General features: G+C 38.5%; 2 protein-coding genes across 3 annotated transcripts in view; one reads left to right on the top strand and one right to left on the bottom strand.

The window, feature by feature from the left end:
• Positions 1-22196, top strand: part of Cenpp (centromere protein P) — a 182849-nt gene that overhangs the window by 113181 nt on the left and 47472 nt on the right. The gene's annotated exons all lie outside the window — the stretch shown is intronic.
• Ecm2 (extracellular matrix protein 2) overlaps positions 674-22196 on the bottom strand; it is a 32947-nt gene continuing 11424 nt past the window's right edge. Inside the window, exons 3-10 of one of the 2 annotated variants that reach the window (XM_090329927.1) lie at positions 17948-18136; positions 14647-15225; positions 12165-12280; positions 9793-9928; positions 5239-5396; positions 3921-4060; positions 3024-3350; positions 674-985 (exon numbers count right to left, since the gene is read on the bottom strand). In XM_090329927.1, the coding sequence (XP_090186053.1) occupies positions 817-985; positions 3024-3350; positions 3921-4060; positions 5239-5396; positions 9793-9928; positions 12165-12280; positions 14647-15225; positions 17948-18136 (1814 nt within the window). In that variant the 3' untranslated portion in view covers positions 674-816. The remainder of the gene's footprint in view (positions 986-3023; positions 3351-3920; positions 4061-5238; positions 5397-9792; positions 9929-12164; positions 12281-14646; positions 15226-17947; positions 18137-22196) is intronic. The other variant, XM_090329928.1, reaches the window with a different exon arrangement.

The following is a 22196-nucleotide window of genomic DNA, read 5'->3' as shown; positions in this document are numbered from 1 at the left end:
AGAGATTTACGATAGAACAAAACGTAGATTCATAAGCCCATATAGAATGATGCTAAATGAAAGGACCTCCAGGATACAGAAAAAAAAGCCATATAATGAGTGATTGTTGTCCTTAATGTACTTTGTTATCTCTCATCTCTCTTGCTATCCCTTAGTTATCTCATATTGTTACAGTATTCCTCCTGGTTATCTGATATATTATGTATATATATATATGCGTATTTGGTTATTTGAAATAGGATAGGGAAGGGAGGAAAACAAGATGAGGGGCTGGGGTTGGGGGAAGGAAATGGGGACCAAGACATGAGAAAGGGTATCAATGTATGTGAAGTAATGCACCATCTATCTGGTGAATATAATGTAACCCTTCTATTAGTTACAATAAAATATATATTTAAAAAAAAGCTAAAGCTAACTCAATACTGAGGTATATTTATACTGGAAATTATAATACAGGGTTTTGTAGAAAATATAATAGTGCAATAAACAATAATTTATCAATTCCTGTCAGAAAAACACCTTTGGTTTTAAACTATCTCATACATGATTTTTCAGATTGGCTGATAGAAAAAGTCAGATCAAATTTGTTTTGTTCAGATTTCTCTTGATCTATGGAGATAATGGGAAATGGAGAATTTTTATACCTTCACTGAAACTCACAGAAGACTACGCCTTTGCTGTGTAGTTTTCATTTATTCTCCTATGGATTAACATTGCAAGCAAGTTAACTAGCACCATAACAGTATAATATGATTGTTAATGACATGCTTCTAAAATATATGAGCAAAATTATAAATGGCAAAAGAAAAATTTTTGCTACTTAATGTTTTGTGGTCTAAGAACAATGCTTGAATAGGATCTTATACATAAAAATGCATAGGATGATATTTCTCTAGTTTTGATATAATTGTTCTCAAGATGAAGGTGTTCCAGAGTTGAATCCTCGTCCTCTTCAATATTGCAAATTTGTTCTGGAAGAATATGCCTAAAGAAAAATAGACATGAAAGTCACTGATGATCCAAGAAATAATGTCCATTGATGAATTAAAATTTAAGTTACTTTTAGAGTTTAGAAATTAAATTTACTTTCTTTTTGATATTTTGTTTTGTTTTGTTTTTGCTGCTAGTACTGCAGCTTGAATTCAGTGCCTGGACACTAGTCTCAAGAGTTTTTTGCTCCCAGCTGGTTCTCTTCCACTTGAGGCATAGCTGTCTTCAGTTAGTTGGACATAAGAGTCTCACAAACTTTCCTGCCAAGGCAGCCTTCCAACCTTGATCATAAGCTTTCAGCCTCCTCTGTAGCTAGGACTGCAGGCATGAGCCACTGGTGCCTGGCTACATTTGCTTTGAAATAGGCTTTTGCTTTTAAGATAATTGAATATCTTCTTATATCCTTGATCTTGAATCATGACATTTTTTTTTTTTGCCAGCCCTGGGCCTTGACCTCAGAGCCTGAGCACTGCCCTTGGAGCTTTCTCAAGACTAGAGCTCAATCACTTGAGACACAGCACCACTTCTGGCTTTTTTTTCTATGTATATGGAACCGAGGAATCAAATCCAGGTCTTAGTGCATGCTAGGCAAGCATTATACCACTAGGCCAAACTCCCGGCCCAGATGTCTCAAACCATTTTAAAATTTTTATGTCAACATCAGCTAAAAGCAAAAGTCAGGCCAATTATAAAGAGCATTTTTGTTCTGGCTTCCCCTGGTCTAAGTCAATATGAACAGCATTAGAAAAAATTCCAGCTAAGCTGGATTCCTAGCTACTCAGGAGGCTGAGATCTGAGGATCAAGGTTCAAAGCCAGCCTGCGCACTATCATCCATGAGACTCATTTCCAATTATAACCACCAGAAAAACCGGAAGTGCACTGTGACTCAAAGGGTAGGCAGTAGCCTTGAGCTGAAGAGCTCAGGGATAACACCCAGGCCCAGAGTTACAACCCCAGGACCTACTCCCCCCTCCAAAAAAAAAAGCCAGCTTATCAAAGATATAAAAATAGAAACTATAGATGCACTCAAGTACATGGTCACACCCTACAGCAGGGAAATTTTTCTGATTTGAAAACCAAAAGAAACAGGTATGGTGTATTTCATGTCTGTAGTCCTATCTGCTCAGGAGAGATCAGGAAGATAGTGGTTTAAGGCTGGCCCAGGGAAAATGCTAAGACCCCCTACTAAACAAACCATCTGTGATGGTTTACAGATATAATCTCAGCCAGCCAAATAGACTGCACTTACGAAGTATCTCAGGTTTATCTTCCAGTCATTCATATTGTCTAGGCAGAATGGAACAAACACATTTACAAAAATATGCCCCCTCAGAATGAAAATTGTGACTCAATATAATTTATTCAGAATTTTGCTTCCATAAAAATCTAGATAAAAGTAATTTTAAGTTTTGCATAAAGAATAACCATCTGATCTACAGGTAAGTTTACTTAAAGTTACTTACATAGGTGAGAGTAGTACTCAGTCTGTTATCAATGTGTAGCATTATTTGAACCTGTCTCCAAGGTACTAAGTACACTAGCTATTAAATACTGTCAGTATATAAAAAATAGAAAAACACTATAAGGAATTTTCACATACCTATCACTCCAATCCACAATTATTAACACTTATCAACAAGTATTAATACTTAATTCCAACCTCTTAGTGCCTTTTTTTCTTCTACTTTTTGTTGGTGATGGGATTGAACTCAAAGCCTGAGTGCTCTCCCTGATCCTCTTTGTGCTCAAGGCTAGTGCTCTACCCCTTTAGACACAGTGCCACTTACAGTTTTTGAGTGGTTATTTGGAGACAGGAGTTTCTAAGAGTTTTATGGGAACTTGTGTGCCTGAGCTGGCTTCAAACCAAGATGCTCAGATCTCAGCCTCCTGAGTAGCTAGGATTACAGGCATAAACCACCGGTACCTGGCATACCTCTTTTTTCTTAAAATCTTGGGGTTCATGCCATAGTTTTTTAATAATACTTTTAATTAACCACAATTTAAATTCATATTTGACAGAGCCAAAATTTACCGAATCCTGTTGTTGTTCAGCCTCAGAAAATGTAGTGCTTTCATTTCTTGTATCCCAGGTGGTATAGATTTTAAATCATTGTGATCCAGAAATAACTCCCTCAGGGAATGATAAGCTCCATAGAATGAGACTTGGTCCACACCACCATCAGAAAGTCTGTTGAATGATAGGTACAAGTATTCTAGGCCTGGCTTCATATGGCCAAATACATAGCCAGGGATCCGTTCAATCTGGTTTCCCACAAGTACAAGGTGCAGCAGTGACTTAGGTAGGTAGGAGGGGACATGGTATAGCTTGTTGTAGGAGAGATCAATGGATTCTAGGTTTCTGTAACAAAGAAAAAGTTAACAGGATCAGGCCAGCAGGTCTATATTCCTGCAAGTACGTTTGCAGAGATGATTTTAAATAGAAACGTGTGTATTGCTAGCTTGTTCCTATCTGGCTCCAAGCTCCTGTTCTTAGATCCATCCTGCCTCTCAGCTTCAGGCGTTTAACAAAGGGGCACAGCAGAGTTCACAGGAGAAATCTCAGATTCTTGGGGTAAAATGGAGAACAAAGAAATTTTTGATTTGTTCTACTTTTGTTTTCTTTTCCTCTGCATTTTCATCCCACATTTGTTTTGATGATCTGGCCCACCTGGGACTTGGAATGAGACAGAGTGATCAGGAAGTATTGTGCTGGAAGGTCTAAGAAATGCAGTGACTTCTGTCTTTCAGGAACTTGAGTCTTCTGGGGTACTTACTTATCCTTTTGTACATAGCAAAGACTCTTACACTCACATGGGGCCTCAATTATCCTTCAGTTGGCTCTGAAGACTTCTTTCATCTCTATCATACTTCTGACAACCCATTTCCTAAGTTGTGCTCTATGCTCACTCATATAGTCACTCATACTTACTCTTGATTTATCCAGGCTAAAGGAGCAATCCTACTTTCTTCTATTTTATTGTAACGTAGTACAATCACATTGATCTTTCTGGTATGATTGAAACAAATTTCAGTTATTTCTTCAATTTGGTTATTTTCTAGGTATAATTCCTATAATTGAGAGAAAAGACTATTATTTTTTTTGTGCTCAGTAACAATACATTTAATTTCAGAGACTAAAATTTTAATGTAGAATAGTTGAGAATACATTATGGATAGAGTATAATGTCTTTTACTGCTTCTTATTTCTAGTTTTCTGATAGTTAATTGGAGATAAGAGTCTCATGGACTGCCCAGGCTGGCTTTGAACCATGACCCTCAGATCTCAGCTTCCTGAATAGCTCTTGACACCCAGCTTCAATCTTTTTTTAAATTTCTGACCCTTCTCTCCAAAAAATTTGATAGGTCCCAGAGTTTGTGTGTTAAGAACTTAGGTGATTATGATATAAAGCCAAATAGTGGTAAATTCCACTGTTACATAACTGTGACTCTACATCTGTAAACGGGAACAAGGAGAGCGGTAGCCATGACAACAGCATGAGAGCACAACAGATAACTTCTGGCTTACTGAACTGAGGGAGGCTCCATCCCAACTTCTGCTGGATTAATTACATAGCATGGTAGAAACAAGCTCAGATAAGGAAACAGGGGTTCCAGCTGGCTCTGTCAATATTTTTAGATTCTCTAGATATCAGTGCTCATAGTACAGAAAATGAGGAATGTTGATACTTGTTGGCCAAAGATCACTTGAATACTCCTTGAAGCAAGGAGATCACACGCCAGGGAACCCTTGGGTTCTAGAACAGTTGAATGAAGGAAGGGATTTTTATCCTGGAGTTAATCTAAAGGCAGTCTCAGTAGAAATTGGTCAACATTTGTAAGGTACAAACTGCTGGAAAGTCAAGGCCTTGTTGATACAACACTTGAATCTATACTAATAGGACTCAGAGTATATGTGGTTTTACCTTTATGTTGTTTTAACTATTTGAGATTAGACAACATTATACTTCTATTTAGGACCGATTGAGTTGTCTTAGAGGTACGTTTTGGAAGCTGTGATTTCTATTCAAACTCTGACTTCCTCTTCCCTATTTCCCCCAAATGGAACTGTCAGTAGTACCATTTATCACCTTACCAAGGGCATTTAAAGCTTAGATTTACAGTAAATTCTGAATACCACACAGAAACTTTAGCAAGTTTAATATATATTACCAAATCTGCTAAGATACATTTATTTTGTTATTATATATTAAAACGTGTTACATTTAAAACAATACAGATACTGATACCTCAATAGAATCAGGAAGACCCTGTGGTATGATTCTAAAATTATTTCTTCCCAGACGCAGATAGGATAGGCTCTTCAAAGGTTTGAAAGCTAAAGGATTGACATTGGTTTCACTGAGATTGTTTCCTTCCAATTCTAAGGTGACCAATTGATTTAAGTCTAAAAACACAAAATTATCAAAATATTAGAATCAAGGAAAATGTGGGGTTTGGGCTGGGAATGGGGCATATAGAACACTTGCCTAGTATAAGCAAGGCCCTGAGTTCAATATCTCTTTGCTAAACACATTACTAATAAGCAATTCAACAAAATTGCATAGTCCAAATAAGAAACCACTCAAGAATTGAGTTGTACAAATGTTTATGAAAGAAACAAGAGAGGAACAGAAAAAGGTACTCAGAAGTCAGAGATACTCCTAGAGGCCACTTTGACCAAGCAGGAATTTGGAATACAGGTGAGCAAGGAGTAAAAAGGTTATAGGGAGTCATTGGAGGGACTTTCAAAGACCTCTAGATATGATTGGCAGTGTCATACATAATAGGTTGGAATTGATTACCTTTTTCCAAAACATAAATGAGCACTTTCACTGACAAACCTTCAGTCTTTGACTAAGGGAGTTCTAAATAAAGCAGTGAAATCCCAATTTTGGGGTATAGAGTGCGACCAAATAGAAAGGTATTTTTGTTGTTGTTGCTGTTATTGTTTCGAATGGGAGTGTTTTGAAGGAAGGATGATCAAACATTCTCCACATATTCAGATTTAGCTACCAAGAAAGGCCTTAATACAAACAAGTTTTTGTTGTTGTTGTTGTTTGTTGTTGTTGTTTTGTTTTTTCCTGTACTAGCCTCAGGAGTAATATCATCCAGGTCAACTGGAAGTTAGTTTCAAGCTAGAGCATGCACCACTCAACTATGTCATACCCAGGGGCCTCTGAGTTAGTGGTCAGGGCATAGCCAGCATTCCCAGAACCAAGGATGTTTGCCTTCTGTTGTAGACTTTGTACCGTATGCCTGTACAACTACCCAAAGAGTGAAGATAATAAAAGAAGATTAAAGAGCTCTGAGTTGTATAAAAGTAGAAGGCTCTTAAGAGTAGGAAGATTTAAATTAAAATGGGAGGAATTCTCAGGCTGAAGCAGAAAGCGCCTTTGTGTATACTGTGGATAGAGACTTCATCTGGTGGGGAAATGTGCAGTGGAGTAGGAATAATGCCCAGGAGCATGTGTAGGGAGAACTTTGTATCCTGGAGGCAAATTAGTTCTCCTCTCTATGCCAAGAAGCAGAATATATGGGATGGCATGATAAAGCCACACTGTAGGCCAAGAGTGTGACCTAGTGGTACAGTGCTTGCCTATCATACATGAAACCTAGGTTTGATTCCTTGGTACCACTACACAAAAAAAGCTCGAAGTGGTGCTGTAGCTCAAGTGGTAGACCATTAGCCTTGGGAAAGCTCAAGGATAGTCCCCAGGCCCTGAGTTCAAGCCCCAAGACTAGAAAAAAGATTAGTATGGTACTTAGGATTAAAGGGTTGGATGACAGGAAATAGGGAGGCCAGCCAGGAAAGTGAATAAGTGGGTTTTTTTTTCCTTTTTGTTTTGGTGGGTCATGGGGCTTGAACTCGGCCTGGGAACTGTTCTGAGCTCTTCAGCTCAAGGCTACCATCCTACCCTTGAGCCAAGTCCCACTTCCTGTTTTCTAGAGGTTAACTGGAGACAGAATCTCAGGTCCTTTTGTGCCCGGGGTTGGCTTTGAATCATAATCCTCAGATTTCAGCCTCCTGAGTACCTAGGATTACAGGCATGGGCCACTACACCTGGCTTTGCTCATATTTTGTTTTTTCTAAAATTAACAGTATAGGAATTTAGCATTTCTGTGTATACAGATGACGTTTTAAAATGTAGACATTTTCAATTGAAAGGAAGATATCTTACATAGACTAAATGATCATTACATGACCTCCTAAGAAAGAAACATAGAGCCAATCCATGCTTCCTTTCATGTTTTGAGGCCAGGGGTAAGAAAACAGATGAAGATAGTTCTGATAAGTTAGATTTAAAGTTGGTATTGAAAGATTAATGAACAACCAATAGAGGGAAGGAAAACTGTGGGTGAGGTACCATGACCAGTAATGTGGACAAGGTAATATCTCATTGTTCCCAATGGGCTAGAGTGGCCACAGTGATCATTGCTTAGTTGTTTTGGTCATTAGACTTGACAAAAATATGTCTGAATAGGGTTGAAGCTATGGTTCAAGTGGTAAAGAGCCTGCATACTAGCATAAGTCTCTGAAACAAGTCAGGTTTCCCAGTGTCCTCTCTAACTTGGAGTCTTCTCCATCAGTGGTAAACCTTCCCTTTTTCCTTAGTACATACTCACCTCTCAGGCATCTCCCACAGTTTGCTTACCCTCATGCCCTTCCTTCACAACTGGTATACAGATGACCTACCTGCAATTTCCACACCAGAGTTATCTTGTGTCTTTATATATTTCTGATACTGTTTTTCCTCAGTGGACTGCCTTCTTCCCAAGTTCTCTGTGACTGTCATAAGGGAGAAGCTACTGAGAGGAATGACAGAAAGCAGGAGCCACTGATGGACAAGCCAGGGACTCCATGCAAGAGAGCTGCATCATGGCACTCAGAAGGAGCCATGTTTAACATCACTGGCCCACTGCCAGAGAGCCTGACCATACCATCCACAGCAGCAAGACTCATGGGAACCTAGGGGAACCAGCAGCTACTGCAGCCAAGGGAATATCACTACTGCTACTACAGAACTAAGAACCCCAGCCTAAGGCCAGTCCACAGTCTGGGTTCTATAGCAAGACATTGTCTCAAAAACAAAACCCAGATTATTTTCTGTAAGGTATCATTCTGATAGAGTTAGAAATGTAAACCCATATATAATAATTGATACAGTCCATTAGTACTTATTCTGAATTTTATTTTCCTTTCAGTGTATTTAAGAGAGCAGTTAGAAATTAAATTTTCCATTTTTTCCATATGACAAAGCCCATCAAAATATGTGGTAATGTTTTTCATGTGTGCCCTGAAATCCATCTGGAAAGTGAGTATTTCCATAACTATATAATCCTCAGATTTGGCAATTCTCAACTACTCTGCTTTTTTCATAACCAGAAAGGTTTTGTTCCTGGGACTTTTTGGGGGGAATCAAAGAAATATTTTTTCCTCCTTAAATGCTTGGTTTATCAACATTTACATGATAGACAAATCAAGTTAATAGAAAGTACTGGCACTAGCTGAGCACTGGTGTCTCACACCTGTAATACTAGCTACTCCAGAGGCTGAGATCTGAGGATCATAGTCCAAAGCCAGGACACTAAAGTCCTTGAGACTCTTATCTCCAATTAACTACCAGAAAATAGGAAGTGGCACTGTGGCTCAAGTGGTAGAGCGGTAGCCTTGAGCTAAAGAGCTCAGGGACAGCCCCCTGGCCCAGAGTTCAAGTCCCACAACTGACAAAAAAGAAAGTGTGGTACTGTACACAGCAGTGCTATATGGTTATAAGATAAAAAGTAAAATAGGTGGTCTTATCCTAAGAAAGCTCACAACCTAGTCAAAGATATCAACTAAAATTAATAAAAATGTGATATAACTTGAGCTACCCAGAACTGTCTAGAAACAAGCACAAAAGGAACTAGTTCCTACAGGTTTAAACACTCCTTACCAGCATGTATCCATGAGGAGAAAGCCAGGTTAAGGTGGTACCATACAACTGCACACACCATCTTACTGTGTCAATAGCTGGACCCACGGCCATACATGCATATATCTTTTGTTTTTCTTCCTTTTTTTTTTAATAAAGTACTATGTGGTTTGAACTAAGGGCCTCAAACTTTCTAGGCTGGCATGATATCAGTAATCCATACTACCTATACAGGCACACACCCAAGTGGCATTCTATCCACTTTTAATCTTCCTATTGTTGGTAGAATCATAGGCACATGGCACCTGTCCAGGTTTCTGTCATGAAAACAAAGTCATATTTTACTGCCCTAACCTGGCACTATGATTTTCCTAAGCTTAGTCTCCCATGTAATTTGCAATGACAAACACAGGGCAGTGGACCCCAGCTATTGGTTAAGAAGTCTTGCTAACTTTTCTATAGAAGGTACAATCCTTCTGTACTTAGTCTCACAAGTAGCTAGAATTACGAGCATTACTCACTGATGCCCAGCCCTTAAATCTCTATAATTAAGTCTAACAGTGAACAGTTAGTGTTCGTCAACTAAAATGGAAAAATGACCAAATTTTTTCTATTTGTATGGTAATATTATAAATCAATTTCTGTACAAGAAGAAAAATTATATGAAAATGTGTCATTAAAAAATATTGGGCTGGGAGTGTGGCCTAGTGGTAGAGTGCTTACCCAGCATGCACGAAGACCTGGATTCGATTCCTCAGTACCACATACATAGAAGTCAGAAATGGTTCTGTGGCTCAAGTGGTAGAGTGCTAGCCTTGAGGAAAGCCCAAGGACAATGCTCAGGCCTTGAATTCATGCCCCAGCACTGGCAAATAAAAAATTAAATACCTGATAAACTTTCTTCACCAATAGCCTGAAGATTGTTCTCATTGATTTTAAGTTCTTCTAGTGTTGATGGTAATCCTGAAGGAATCTGGGCCAAATTATTTCCATCCATATTCAGACGTATTAACTTCTTCAGAAACTTTAAAAGAAATCTTAAAATTACCATTTTATCAGAAGACAGTTATACAGGCATATCTCCTACATATCTGTCAGTTTAAAATAGAGAATGAAAGATACACAGACCTGTATTAAGACTTACACAGCAATATCCAGGCTGCCTGGGAGTCTGTATATCAATTCCCTTCAATAGCTAAATATTATTTTGGTAATAGTTCTCAGGTCTCTGTAGCAAACTATGTTTATTGATTTTATATTCCTCTTGTGAGTGTTTATATTGCAGTTCTAGAAAGCAAAAGAATGCTAGCCACTAGATCAGTCATATTTTTGTCATGGATGCCAACAAATAGATATTAATCCTTCTAACATAAAGTTCTTTTCTTTTCTTTTTTTAGAGGGGAGGAGGGACTTGAACTCTGGGCCTGGGAGCTCTTCCTGAGTTCTTTAGCGCAAGGCTTCCTCTCTACCACTTGAGCCACAGCACCACTTCTGGTGGTTAATTGGAGATAAGAGTCTCATGAACTTTCGTGCCTAGGCTGGCTTTGAACCATGATCTCAGATCTCAGCCTCTTGAGTAGTCTAGGATTACAGGCCTGAGCCACCAGCATCCGGCTTCACTTTCTTATCTCTACTAATACCTATGCCAGGAAAGGGGTCATAATACAGTAGTAATTGCTGTGGAAGTTTTCAAAACTAAGGGCTTCAAGTATCATCAGCTGTTCCTATATAGTTCTCAGTTAACTGTCAGAAAAGTGCATGTCCACATGATACTTGTGTGTTTGTTGGTCAGACCTAGTACCATGTTTTATGAAGTTATGTGGAATGATTCACTTTTCCAATGATACTCAAAGTTTAACAGTCTTAGAAAAGGAAGAAATCTCCCATGATTGATCAAATGTAAGAAAAGTATGACTCTCTAATGCCAGCTCTTGGCATAAAGCAGGTATCTAGAGCTCTCCCATCTGCCTCCCCAGATTTCAGAGGAGAACCAAGAACTGAGAATACAAGAAGCTAGGAACATTTCTAAATTGTGGATAGCGGACTCAGAAAACTGTCCAAAAGAACAAAAATTTTACTATACTGTGTTCTACTGAGGTCTTTTTGAGAGAAACAGTAGTGGGGTTTGACCTGAGAGCTTTGTGTTTGCTAGGCAGGCCCTCTGATCCATACTTCTAGTCCCTCTTGCAGTGATTATTTTTTTAAGATTTTATTAACATTGATTTTTACAGCATATTTTCAAATGACATGTTTAACAAACAAGTATTCAAGACAGGAATCTATATGTACAATCATTGGCACATAGATTTTAGAACATAATTAAATTTAAGCTGAAGGTTTATATGTCATAGATACATATTAATCTATGTAATAAAAGATGTCTATAGAGTATATATCCCATCATAGATTTTAATGTCTGTGTAGTTATGTTTATATCTCCAAGACCATGTCCATAACCTTGGGTACCTAAATATTGAGTCATTGCTCTTGTACTGTTTGGATCTAATATCCACATATTAAGGAGATCATGCGTCTTTTGTCCCTTTGGTCTTGACTTAGCTGCAGTGATTATTTTTGAAGTGGGTCTCACTTCTTATCCAGGCATATACCTGCATCACAACCCACCTATCAGTCTTCAGTCAAAGCTGGGATAATAGGCAGACTCCACTGAAATCCAGCTACCCTCTGTTGAAATGGAATTTTGTGGACTTTTGCATCTGTTGACCCCCAGAGCAATCTTCCCCATGTGAGCCTCCCCACAAGGAGCTAGGATTACAGGCATGAACCACTGCTGCTTGGCTACTTAAAAGTTTTTGTTTTGTTTTGTTTTGTTGCCAGTCCTAGGGCTTGAACTCAGGGCCTGAGCACTGTCCTGGGGCTTTTTCCTCAAGGCTAGCTAGCACTCTGCTACTTGAGCCACAGCACCATTTCTGGCTTTTTCTATTTATGTGGTACTGAGGAATCAAACCTGGATTTTTGTGTATGCTAGGCAAACACTCTACCACTAGGGTAAACTCCTGGCCCGCTACTTATAGTTTTTAAAGTACATACATTTTTGAGTTTTCATTTTTCCGCACCAATTTTTATTCTCTTCTACTTGAATGCAATTTAAGAACATTAAAGAGCTACTTCATTAATGTGAAAGAAAACGACAACAAAGATCTTTCTGCCTTTTTCTCCCTTTCCCACTTCCAAGCCCAGCCAATGACAGTCATGGTGCCTGTCCATGGGGATTGTTCAATACAAACTGGAATGTTTACCTTGAACGCTTTGGGACCTATGCCCGAAGAGTTGATATTATTTATGCTCAGATCAAGCCTTTCCAAATTTGGTAATCCATTAAATGCTTCATCCGGAATGGAAGTAATGGAATTCTCTAGGACACAGAGCAAGTTAATTGTATTGGGCACATTTGTAGATATATATATATATATCTGTGCATAAATATGAAGAGATTTATATATGGGAAGAGAAAGCAATGCTTAGAACATAGATAGGATAATAAGAACAAGACATGTTTGTTTTGCATTGTCAGAAAATTATTCTAGTCAAGAATCTATCATGGCCCAAACCTCATAATTGAGATGAAGCTGCTCAAACAACCAAAATGTAGTCTGCTAGACAGTATTAGTAGCTTTTATGTATCTGTAACAAGGCCATGTTTCTGGTAGGCTATTGAGAAACCAATTTTTGTTATTTATACTTTTCATTAAATTTCCACTCAAAATATGATGCTAGTTTTATCCAGTAAATCATTCATTGCCATTCACTTTTCTTTCTCTTCATGAAGGAAACTGGGTTGAACACAGGTGGTTCATACCTGTAATTCCATCAACTCAGGAGGCTGACACCTGGAGGATCATGGTTTAGAATCAGACAAAAAAAATATATGAAACTCCATCTCCAAAATACTGAGAGGAATAACAGGCTGAAGCTGTGCTTCAAGTAGTAGTATACCAGCCCAGCAAAATTAGTTTAAACTTGAATTTAAGCCCCAGTACTATTCTGTATCTCTACCCGTCCCCCCCACCCCCCAGGAAACACACATAAAGAAAGCTTGAGAAGATAATCTCTAGGACTCTTCTCTCCAATAGCTAATGTTATGCCTCTGCTATCTTCAATCTACAGAGGTTCCTATATGATTTAATTTTATGGACTTTTGACATAGTTATATGACATGTATTCAGTGTTTGTAAACACAAAAACAAGTTAACAGAAACATGGTAACCTTGTAAAGCAATGTCACACAGCCTGAGTGTTTCAGCCTTCCCAAGCAAGACTTGACTATCACAACCTGACTTTTCCTAGAGCACAGTGTACCTCACATATAGGCTGCAAGGAGAGGGCCTTGATGGATGTGAGGAATTCCTTAGGTGACTAAATGGAAGTAGTATGAAAATAGTGTCAGGCGTGTATCACTCAGAACACTTCAAGTTGGCCCTATGGAGACATGGGCAAAAGATCTTCTAGATACCACATTCTCATTCACTGAAGAAGACAGGGGGAGGCTGAAAACAACTGGCAACAGGAAGTAGTGAAGTAGTAGCTTTGTGGAACAATAGGAACTCTGGAACATTTCTGGTCACAATAAAGTAGCCACACTGAAAACTATTGGGCAGTTTCTATCCATACATAGAACACAACCTAGCACTAAAGAATAAACTGAAACCAAAACACTAAATACTGTGTGATTATTTAAGAACAGGAAACACAACCATCTTATTTTGGTAGCCAGGGACTAATGTAGACATAGACATGAGGAATTTTAAGGAGTGACAGAAATGTTCTACATGTTGGTATTTATTAATCATACATTTGTCAAAACTCATAAAACTTTACCCTAAAAATGTTCTATCATATAAATTGTATCTCATTAAAGCTTTCAAAGAAGATTCCAGTAAAATCATTTGGTATGCCAGGCACTGGTGGCTCACACCTGTAATCTTAGCTACTCAGGAGGCTGAGATCTGCAGATCATGGTTCAAAGACAGACCAGGCAGGAAAGTCTGTGAGAGTCTTATCTCCCAATTAACCACCCAAAATCTAAAAGTGGAACTTTGGCTCAAAGTGGTAGAGCACTAACGTTGAGGAAAATAGCTCAAGGACAGCACCTAGGTCCTGAGTTTAAGCCCCAAGGTGCACAAAAAAATTTTAAAAAATAGGGGGAAGGGAAAAGGAGACAAAAACATGAGAAGGGGTATCAATGTGTGAGAAGTAATGCACCTACTACCTGACGAATATAACTGTTACCCCTGTATACATTATCCTGACAGTAAAATTAAAAGAATTAAATAATTTGGTACTCAGGCACTGGCGTATCATAAATGTAATTGTAGCTACTCAAGAGGCTGAAATCTGAGGATCATAGTTTGAAGCTAGACAGGGCAAAAAAGTCTGTGAGACTCCCTCCTATCCCCAATTAAACAGACACACACACACACACACACACACACACACACACACACACGAGCCCGAAGTGGAGCTTTTTGTCTCAAGTATTAGTAGAGTGCTAGCCTTGGGCACAGAAGTTGAGAGATAGCACCCAGGCCCAGATTTCAAGCACCAGGACTAGCAAAATAATAATTCAGTTTGGAATGTATACCTAACTGAGTAATTTTTCGGTGAGTGCTGGACTCTTCACAATTCATATTATAAAGGTGATGAAATTAGTGTATATTATATCAAAAAATGACATTAATAAAGCATTCATAGATACACAAAACAGAAGTCATCATATCTTACCTATGAGTTCCAGACTTGTTATTTCTGGTGCTATCAGAGGTGGGATCTGGGTGAGGGTGGCCTGGATGCAGCTGATGGTCTTGTAGGAGAGGGAACAGCCTGTGGGCAGGCGAGGCCTGCCTCTGGGAGGAGCTGGGATGGGGGCACGGGAAGGCATTTGGAGTATTTCTCCTCTAATGGTGTCTTTCTCCTCCTCCTCCTCCTCCTCCTCCTCTTTCTCCTCCTTCTCCTCTTCTTCCTCCCAATTTTCTTCTTCCTCTCCCCTTCCAGGATGCAGTCTTTGCTGTACTGTCTTCTCTTTCCCAGGCCTTAGCTTTCTCCCTCTTCTGTTATGTTCACCGCGAAGTTTGCTCTGATCCCTATGTTCAAAAGTCTTTTTCTTATGCTTCCTATCTTTTTTAATTACCCCTTCATCCTCCTTAGATTGTTGTGCTTCTTTACTGTGTACATGGTCCATTTCCACCTGAGGCAGTAGCAGCTGCTTATGAAGTAAATCGGTAGGTTCTGTTTGTTCTGAAGAATCACCAGAAAATTCATTTCTATCACTTAATGCTCTATCATTGAGAAGGGAATAGGAGACTAATAAACACACAAGGAGGAGGTAGCAGGAGCAGGTTGATGATGTTAATAAAGGAAAAAGTATGAAGATGAGAGATTAATAATATTATTCCCTCTACATGTTTAAATCCTGTCTAAAAATGAGATTATTTGAAAAATTTGTCCATGAAAGCTTCTAATTGTAACTTTTCTTCTATTTTGTTAAATCTGCTATTAAACATTTCTGGGCCCATGTGCCTAGTTTTTACATAAAATAATTTAATTCTTATTTATGTTTGAATATAAGACTATCTGATACCTGAAGAGGGAATAATATTGCCATATGATGCAAAATGGAAAGTAGTCCTTTTGTGGGACTGAGATGTCATCTTTATAATAAATACTGTTCCATTAGAGCTTCTGATAAAGTATTTATAAGCTATTAGATACTTGAAAATGCATTCAGATATATATTTTACCTTACTATGGCAATGAAATTTTTGTGCCATTTTTAGTTTTATTGTCCAATTTTCTTTAAGTTTTTGATGGCATCTTCTGATTTCTAATCAAGTTACTGATAGAAAATTCCCCCCTTTCCCTCCTGGACTCTGTCATTGTTACTGTCAAATAATTAGATATTGCAAACATCATAATCTTGCTTTAATTCAGGCTTTTGCACAGAAGTCTTTGTCCTTCCACAGTGTTGGGGGTAGAACAGATAATAGTAGAAAGTTAATTTACATTTATTTTTAGCTTTGTGTCTTTGGAAGGAAGTAGGGAAGTCCTAGATCAGTCATATTCTCTGAATGAAGAGTATTAGGGAGAAAGTGAATACACAGTACATATGCTTTCTTCCAAAAAAATTTAAAAATTCATTTGATCATTTCTTCCTTCACATCTCCCACAAGAATTCGGGAAATATAAATATTTGTATAAATTACTTATGATAGCATTACAGTATATATTATAAAGTTTTTAGTTATTTTCTTCACATCCTTAGCAAAGCATGCCAAAGGTATAGGAAAAAATTAGTAAAGGAAGCTAAAGCTACCATATTGAAACATTTAAAATCCTTCCCATATGTCCAAGTTATTTATATTTCCAATATAACTCAACCTTGCAAGAATTCTCTCAAGTCTTAAAAAATGTGTTGGAATTTCTAGGTTTTTTTTTTCTGTCAACCTTGTATTTTACTCGCTGGAATCAGTTTCTCGAAACATTTACATTTGTAGCATGTTCAAACAGTATAATATTTAAGTGAATTATCTGACAGTATGAAAACAAAAAGGCAATTCCTAAATATTCTTTCTGACAGTAGATTTTTATGGATACCAAACCTGTGATCATCTGTATTCATGGAAACAATCTTTCTTCTAGAGACAAAAGAAAACAGCCCTATCCTTTCTTGTCAAATTATTTACCAATCATTTGTTTATTTTTATACATTCAGGGTTTTGTTTTGTCTTTGTTTTTTTTTTTTTTGCCAGTCCTGGGCTTGAGCTCAGGGCCTGAGCATTGTCCTTGGACTTTCTCAAGGCTAGAGCTCTACCACTTGAGCCTCAGCACCAATTCTGGCTTTTTTCTATGTATGTGGTACCGAGGAATCGAACCCTGGTCTTCATGCATGCTAGGCAAGCACTTTAACCACTAGGCCAAACTCCCGGCCCTTGTCTTTGTTTTTTGTAAGACACATCTTAAGGTTCCCCTTTTGGGCAGTAAGAATCTCACTGAAGAACAGGGTCAAGGAGCCAAGTGTAATGGCTCAGCCTGTAATTCTAGCAATCAAGAGGTTGAGATCTGAGGATTACGGTTTAAAACCAGCTGATGCAGGAAAGTTGCTGAGATTTTTTTTTTTTTTCTGGTCATGGGTCTTGAACTCTGGGCCTGGGCACTATCCTTGAGCTTTTCGGCTTACAGCTATCACCCTACCCCTTGAGCCACCTTGCCACTTCTGGTTTTCTAGTGGTTAATTGGAGGTAAGAGTTTCATGGATTTTAGGACTCTGGGCTGGCTTTGAACCTCGATACTCCGATCTCAGCCTCCTTAGTAGCTGAGATTGCAGGCATGAGCCACTATGTCCGGCTGCTAAGATTCTTATCTCCAGTTAACCACCAAAAAGCTGGAAGTGGACCTGTGCTCAAGTGGTAGAACACTAGCTGTGAGAAAAAAAAAGTCTCAGAGATAGCAGCCAGACCCTGAGTTCAAGCCACAGTACCAGCACAAAAAAAGGATGAGGGTAGTCAGTGAAAAATCCAACAAAGCCAATGCTATGACCTCATGTGTGCAAAACTGCCACACAAGAAAATCATGCTCCAGGACATACTCCTGTACCTCCCTAGGATTATTCAGGCTTTGATGTGGGTTCCTGGGCTGCTTTTACATGGTTGAGGCTTGGCATTCTGCAGTATAAATCAGTCCTTCATTTTCAAGACATCAGTATCCAGAATTAACTGAGAGAACATATGTACACACCAAAGCAGAGCCCTTAATGTACAGTAACTCAGTCTGTTGTAGAAATTGTTTCACTGTATCACCAATGCTGAATCAGCTATAGAATAGTCTGCTAAAACTATAATTATAAAGCTACAATCTGTTATCTCTGTACCCTTCTACACACTGACCCACATATTTCTGTTTATCATATTTTGTACCCAGATGACTAATGTTTGTCATGTTTTACACCTTAATGTACTAACAAGAGAAAACAAATATACGCTAAAGACTAAATGACACGTGATACTTTGTTTGGGCTAAATCTCTGTACCAGCATCAGAGCAGACCGGACAGCATTCTCCATCAGGTATAACTGTGTAGGGACACCTCTGGGCTTGGCACATGGTTTTATCACAAAGCACTCTTCCATCAGAGCAGAGACAGGTGCTACAGGGATCGGGAGACCATACAGCTTTGTTGTACATGGTTATACCCTTTACCAAGCAGTGTCCTTTCTTTCCTGGAAGAGAACAGTAATGCATTTAAGTTTCTTAAGTTGTTACATGCATCTATGAATCAAAGTTAAACCGATATGGCTGCACAAGAATAAAATTCTGTGTGCACCTGTGCACAGTGTAGAAATGTCCTATACATGTAGCCCTTTGAAGTACTTCACAATGACTTCTTTCAGCTTCTCTTACTCAGGTACTGAGTGACCTCATTGGGGTAATGAACTGTGAATTGCATACCCATCTTGTATCATTCAGGACAGGCTAAGTTAAACAACACAATAAGCAGCCAGCAACTCCTACTTGATTCTTACTTATCCATAACAATATGGAAAACAAGTACAAAAAAAAAACTACAGTTCAACATCAAAAAGACAACACAGTTTAAAAATTAGCAAAAAACTTAAAGCAACATTTCCCCAAAGAAGATAGACAAATAGGAAAAAAGTCATGAAAACATACATCATCAGTCATTAGCCAAAGGTACAATAAAAACATACCCACACTCACATATATGAAAGTCCTAGGTATGTACTGAAAAGAATTGAAAACAGATATTCAAAGCATATGCTCAAAGCATACACACACAAATGTTTATACCTATATCATGCACAATAGACAAAAGGTGGAAACAGTCCAAATGTACATAAAGAATAGATTAAAAATAGATAAAATACCGTCTGTCCAAGCCCAAATTTGTAAGCCATAAAGAAAAATAAGTTCTCATGCAAACTAAAAATGGATAAACCTTGAACACATACTCAGTGAAAAGAACCACATGCACAGAACCATAGAGAAGATGGTTCTATTTATATGAGATTTCCAGAATAGGCAAGTTGATAAACATACAGGGCAGATTAGGGTTGCCAGGGGTGAAAGTAGGTAGGAATGAAGGGTTTTGCACAAGCTTTCCTTTAGAAGTGATGAAAAATTCAGGGACTATATTAATGATTAAAATTGTGACTACACTAAGTACCATGAATTGAACACTATAACTTGGCATTTTTCATGTTATTTGTGATAATACAATAAAGAAGTACTTTAATACAACCAGAAAAAATTGGACTATTTAGAAATGTTCAGTATGCATCTTATATAGTATATATATAGTATTCATATGTATATTATTAATATATAACATATTTATATCACTGTTCTATATATCTCATATTTTTACAGTATTTCACTTTGTTATCTGATATATTGGATATATGCATATTTGGTTATTTGAAATTGGATAGGAAAGGGGGGAAAACAAGATGAGGGTGGGGGGGGGAATGGGGACCAAGACATGAGAAAGGGATCAGTGTATGTGAAGTAATGCACCTTCTATCTGGCAAATGTAATGTAACCCTTCTATTAATTACAATAAAAAATATATGAAAAAAAGAAAGTCTAAACTTCAAAACAAAAACAAAAAAACTAAGCTGGGCTGCTTCTCTTAGTCCAGAGCTAAGGCAAGAACATTGCAATTATAGTAGACTAAGAGTTTCAGGCCAGCCTGTATACCATAACAAGACTCCATCTCAGACAAATAGATAAATATAAAGGCAGGTGAGAGATACAATGTGCATGCTACTTTGAACTTGGATTCAGTGAGGAAATGGATGTTATTATTCTGTAGCAGTTAATGATATATTATTATTACAGTCCATTTCTGTCTTTTCCCACTCATTTTGTAAATATGGCCTAGTTTTTTTCCCCTAAACTGTCTATTTTCATAATAATGTAGAATAATTTGGCTTTATTTAGACAACATATAAAGAACTGGCCACAGATGATTATAAATAATTTTTGTCAGGGCTAGGAGTTTGGCCTAGTGGTAGAGTGCTTGCCTAGCATGCAGGAAGGCCTAGGTACTGCACGATTCCTTGGTACCACGTAAATAGAAAAGCTGGTAGTGGTGCTATGGCTCAAGTGGCAGAGCCCTAGCCTTGAGGAAAAAGCCCAAGGACAGCACTCAGGCCGAGTTCAAGCCCCAGGACTAGCAAAAAATAAGTAAGAAATTGTCTTTTGAGGTTTATTTAATGGTAACATACCTATAACATACTTTTTTCTTCCAAACCTGAAAAAAATATGGATTAATACATACCTTTTTTTTGGCCAGTCCTGGGCTTGAGCCCAGGGTCTGAGGACTGTCCTTGGATTTTTCTCAAGGCTAGAACCCTACCACTTGAGCCTCAGCACCACTTCTGGCTTTTCTAAGTATGTGGTACCAAGGAATCGAACCTGGGTCTTCGTGCATTCTAGGCAGGCACTCTACCACTAGGCCAAACTCCCGGCCCTTAATACATACCTTTTTTAATACCTACTTGAAAGAAAGCCTTTAAGTAACATACACTCCTGCCTACTCAGAAAGCTGAGATCTGAGCATCACAGTTCAAAGCCATCCTGAGCAGACAAACTCTTAAGACTCTTACCTCTAGTTAACCAGCAAAATGCTGGACTGGAGATATGGCTCAAGTGGTTGATTTCTAGACATGATTGAAAAAACTGAACACAAGCACAGAGTTCAAACCCAGGTTCTCTCATGTTCTCATTCTTGTGTTCCTCTCTCTGTCTCTGTCTCTCTCTGTGTCTCTCCTTCCTTCTCTCTCTTCCTCCTTCTTTCTCTCCCTCCCTCTCTCTCTCCCTCTCTCTCCCTTTCCTCCTTCCTCCTTCTCTGATTCTCTTTCACTTTCTCTCATACCCAAAACATCTAGTTAAGCTAGGCACAGTGCCTTACACTGTAACGATAGCTACTCAGGAGATAAACGTCAGACAGTCCATTTGAGACCAGACCAGGCAAAACGTTACTAAGACTCCAGCTCAACAGTAAAAGCTGAGTAGTGGTATGTGCCTGCCATCCCAGCTATACTGTAAGTAAGAAGATTAAAGTCTGGCCAGCCAGAGAAGAAAGGACTGGAGGCATGACTTAAGTGGTAGAGTATCTGCCTAGCAAGTACCAAGTCCTGAGTTCAAACCCTAGTATTGCTAACAACAACAACAGCAACAAAGCACCTCGGTGGGATCTATGGCAGAATTTCTAGTCTTTAAAAAGTCAATTATCTTGTCTTGGCTTTCACTCTATTTGTGGTTGAGGTTGAAAAAAGTATTTAAAAGCTGTATGTTCATAAAATGTTTTTTTCCATTCTATATGATCTAGACAGATCACTATCTGTCATAAATGAAACACTTTTAAGTTTATATGTATATTATCTGTATTATTATTTGAGTACTTAAAATATAGGCATAATAAGCATGCCCAAAGAAAATAACTTCATTTCACATTACAGTAGTAAGGTAAGTATTTTGTTGTATAAATATACTGGTTAATTTTTTTTTTTGTCAGTTGTAGGGCTTTAACTATGGGCCTGAGCACTATCTCTGAGCTCTTCAGCTCAAGGCTAGCACCATACAACTTAGCCCACAATGCCACTTCCAGTTTTCTGGTGGTTAATTGGAGATAAGATAAGAGTCTCGGAGACTTTTTGTGCCCTGGCTGGCTTTGAACCACTATCCTCAGATCTCAGCCTCGTGAGTAGCTAGGATTATAGGCGTGAGTCACTAGAACCCAGCTAAATAGCTTTTTAAATTATTTAAAAATTTATGTAGGGGCCGGGAGCATTGCCTAGTGATAGAGTACTCACCTAGCATGCATAAAGCTTTGGGTTCAATTCCTTGGTACCACATACACAGAAAAAAGCCAGAAATGGCACTGTGGCTCAAGTGGCAGAGAGTTCGCCTTGAATAAAAAGTGTCCAAGGGGCCAGGAGTGTTACCTAGTTGTAGAGTGATTGCCTAGCATGCACCAAAGACCCATGTTCAATTCCTTGGTAGTACATATACACACACAGAAAAAAATCCAGAAGTAGTTTTATGGCTCAAGTGGTAGAGCACTAGCCTTGAGAAAGCTCAAGGACAGTGTTCAGGCCTTGAGTTCAAGTCCCAGGACTGACAAAAAAATTGTGTGGGTCTGGAAGTGTGGCCTGGTGGTAGAGTGCCTGCCTAGCATGCACAAAGCCCTGGGTTAGAGTCCTCGGTACCACATATACAGAAAAAGGCAGAAGTGGTACTGTGCTAGCCCAAATG

The sequence above is a fragment of the Megascapheus bottae genome, chromosome 3 (genome assembly GCF_031878675.1).
Source record: "Megascapheus bottae isolate mThoBot1 chromosome 3, mThoBot2.hap1, whole genome shotgun sequence".
In the NCBI taxonomy this organism is placed as follows: Eukaryota; Metazoa; Chordata; class Mammalia; order Rodentia; family Geomyidae; genus Megascapheus; species Megascapheus bottae.
Note: the sequence above shows the minus strand (reverse complement) of the source record. Positions and strands in the feature narration are given on the sequence as shown.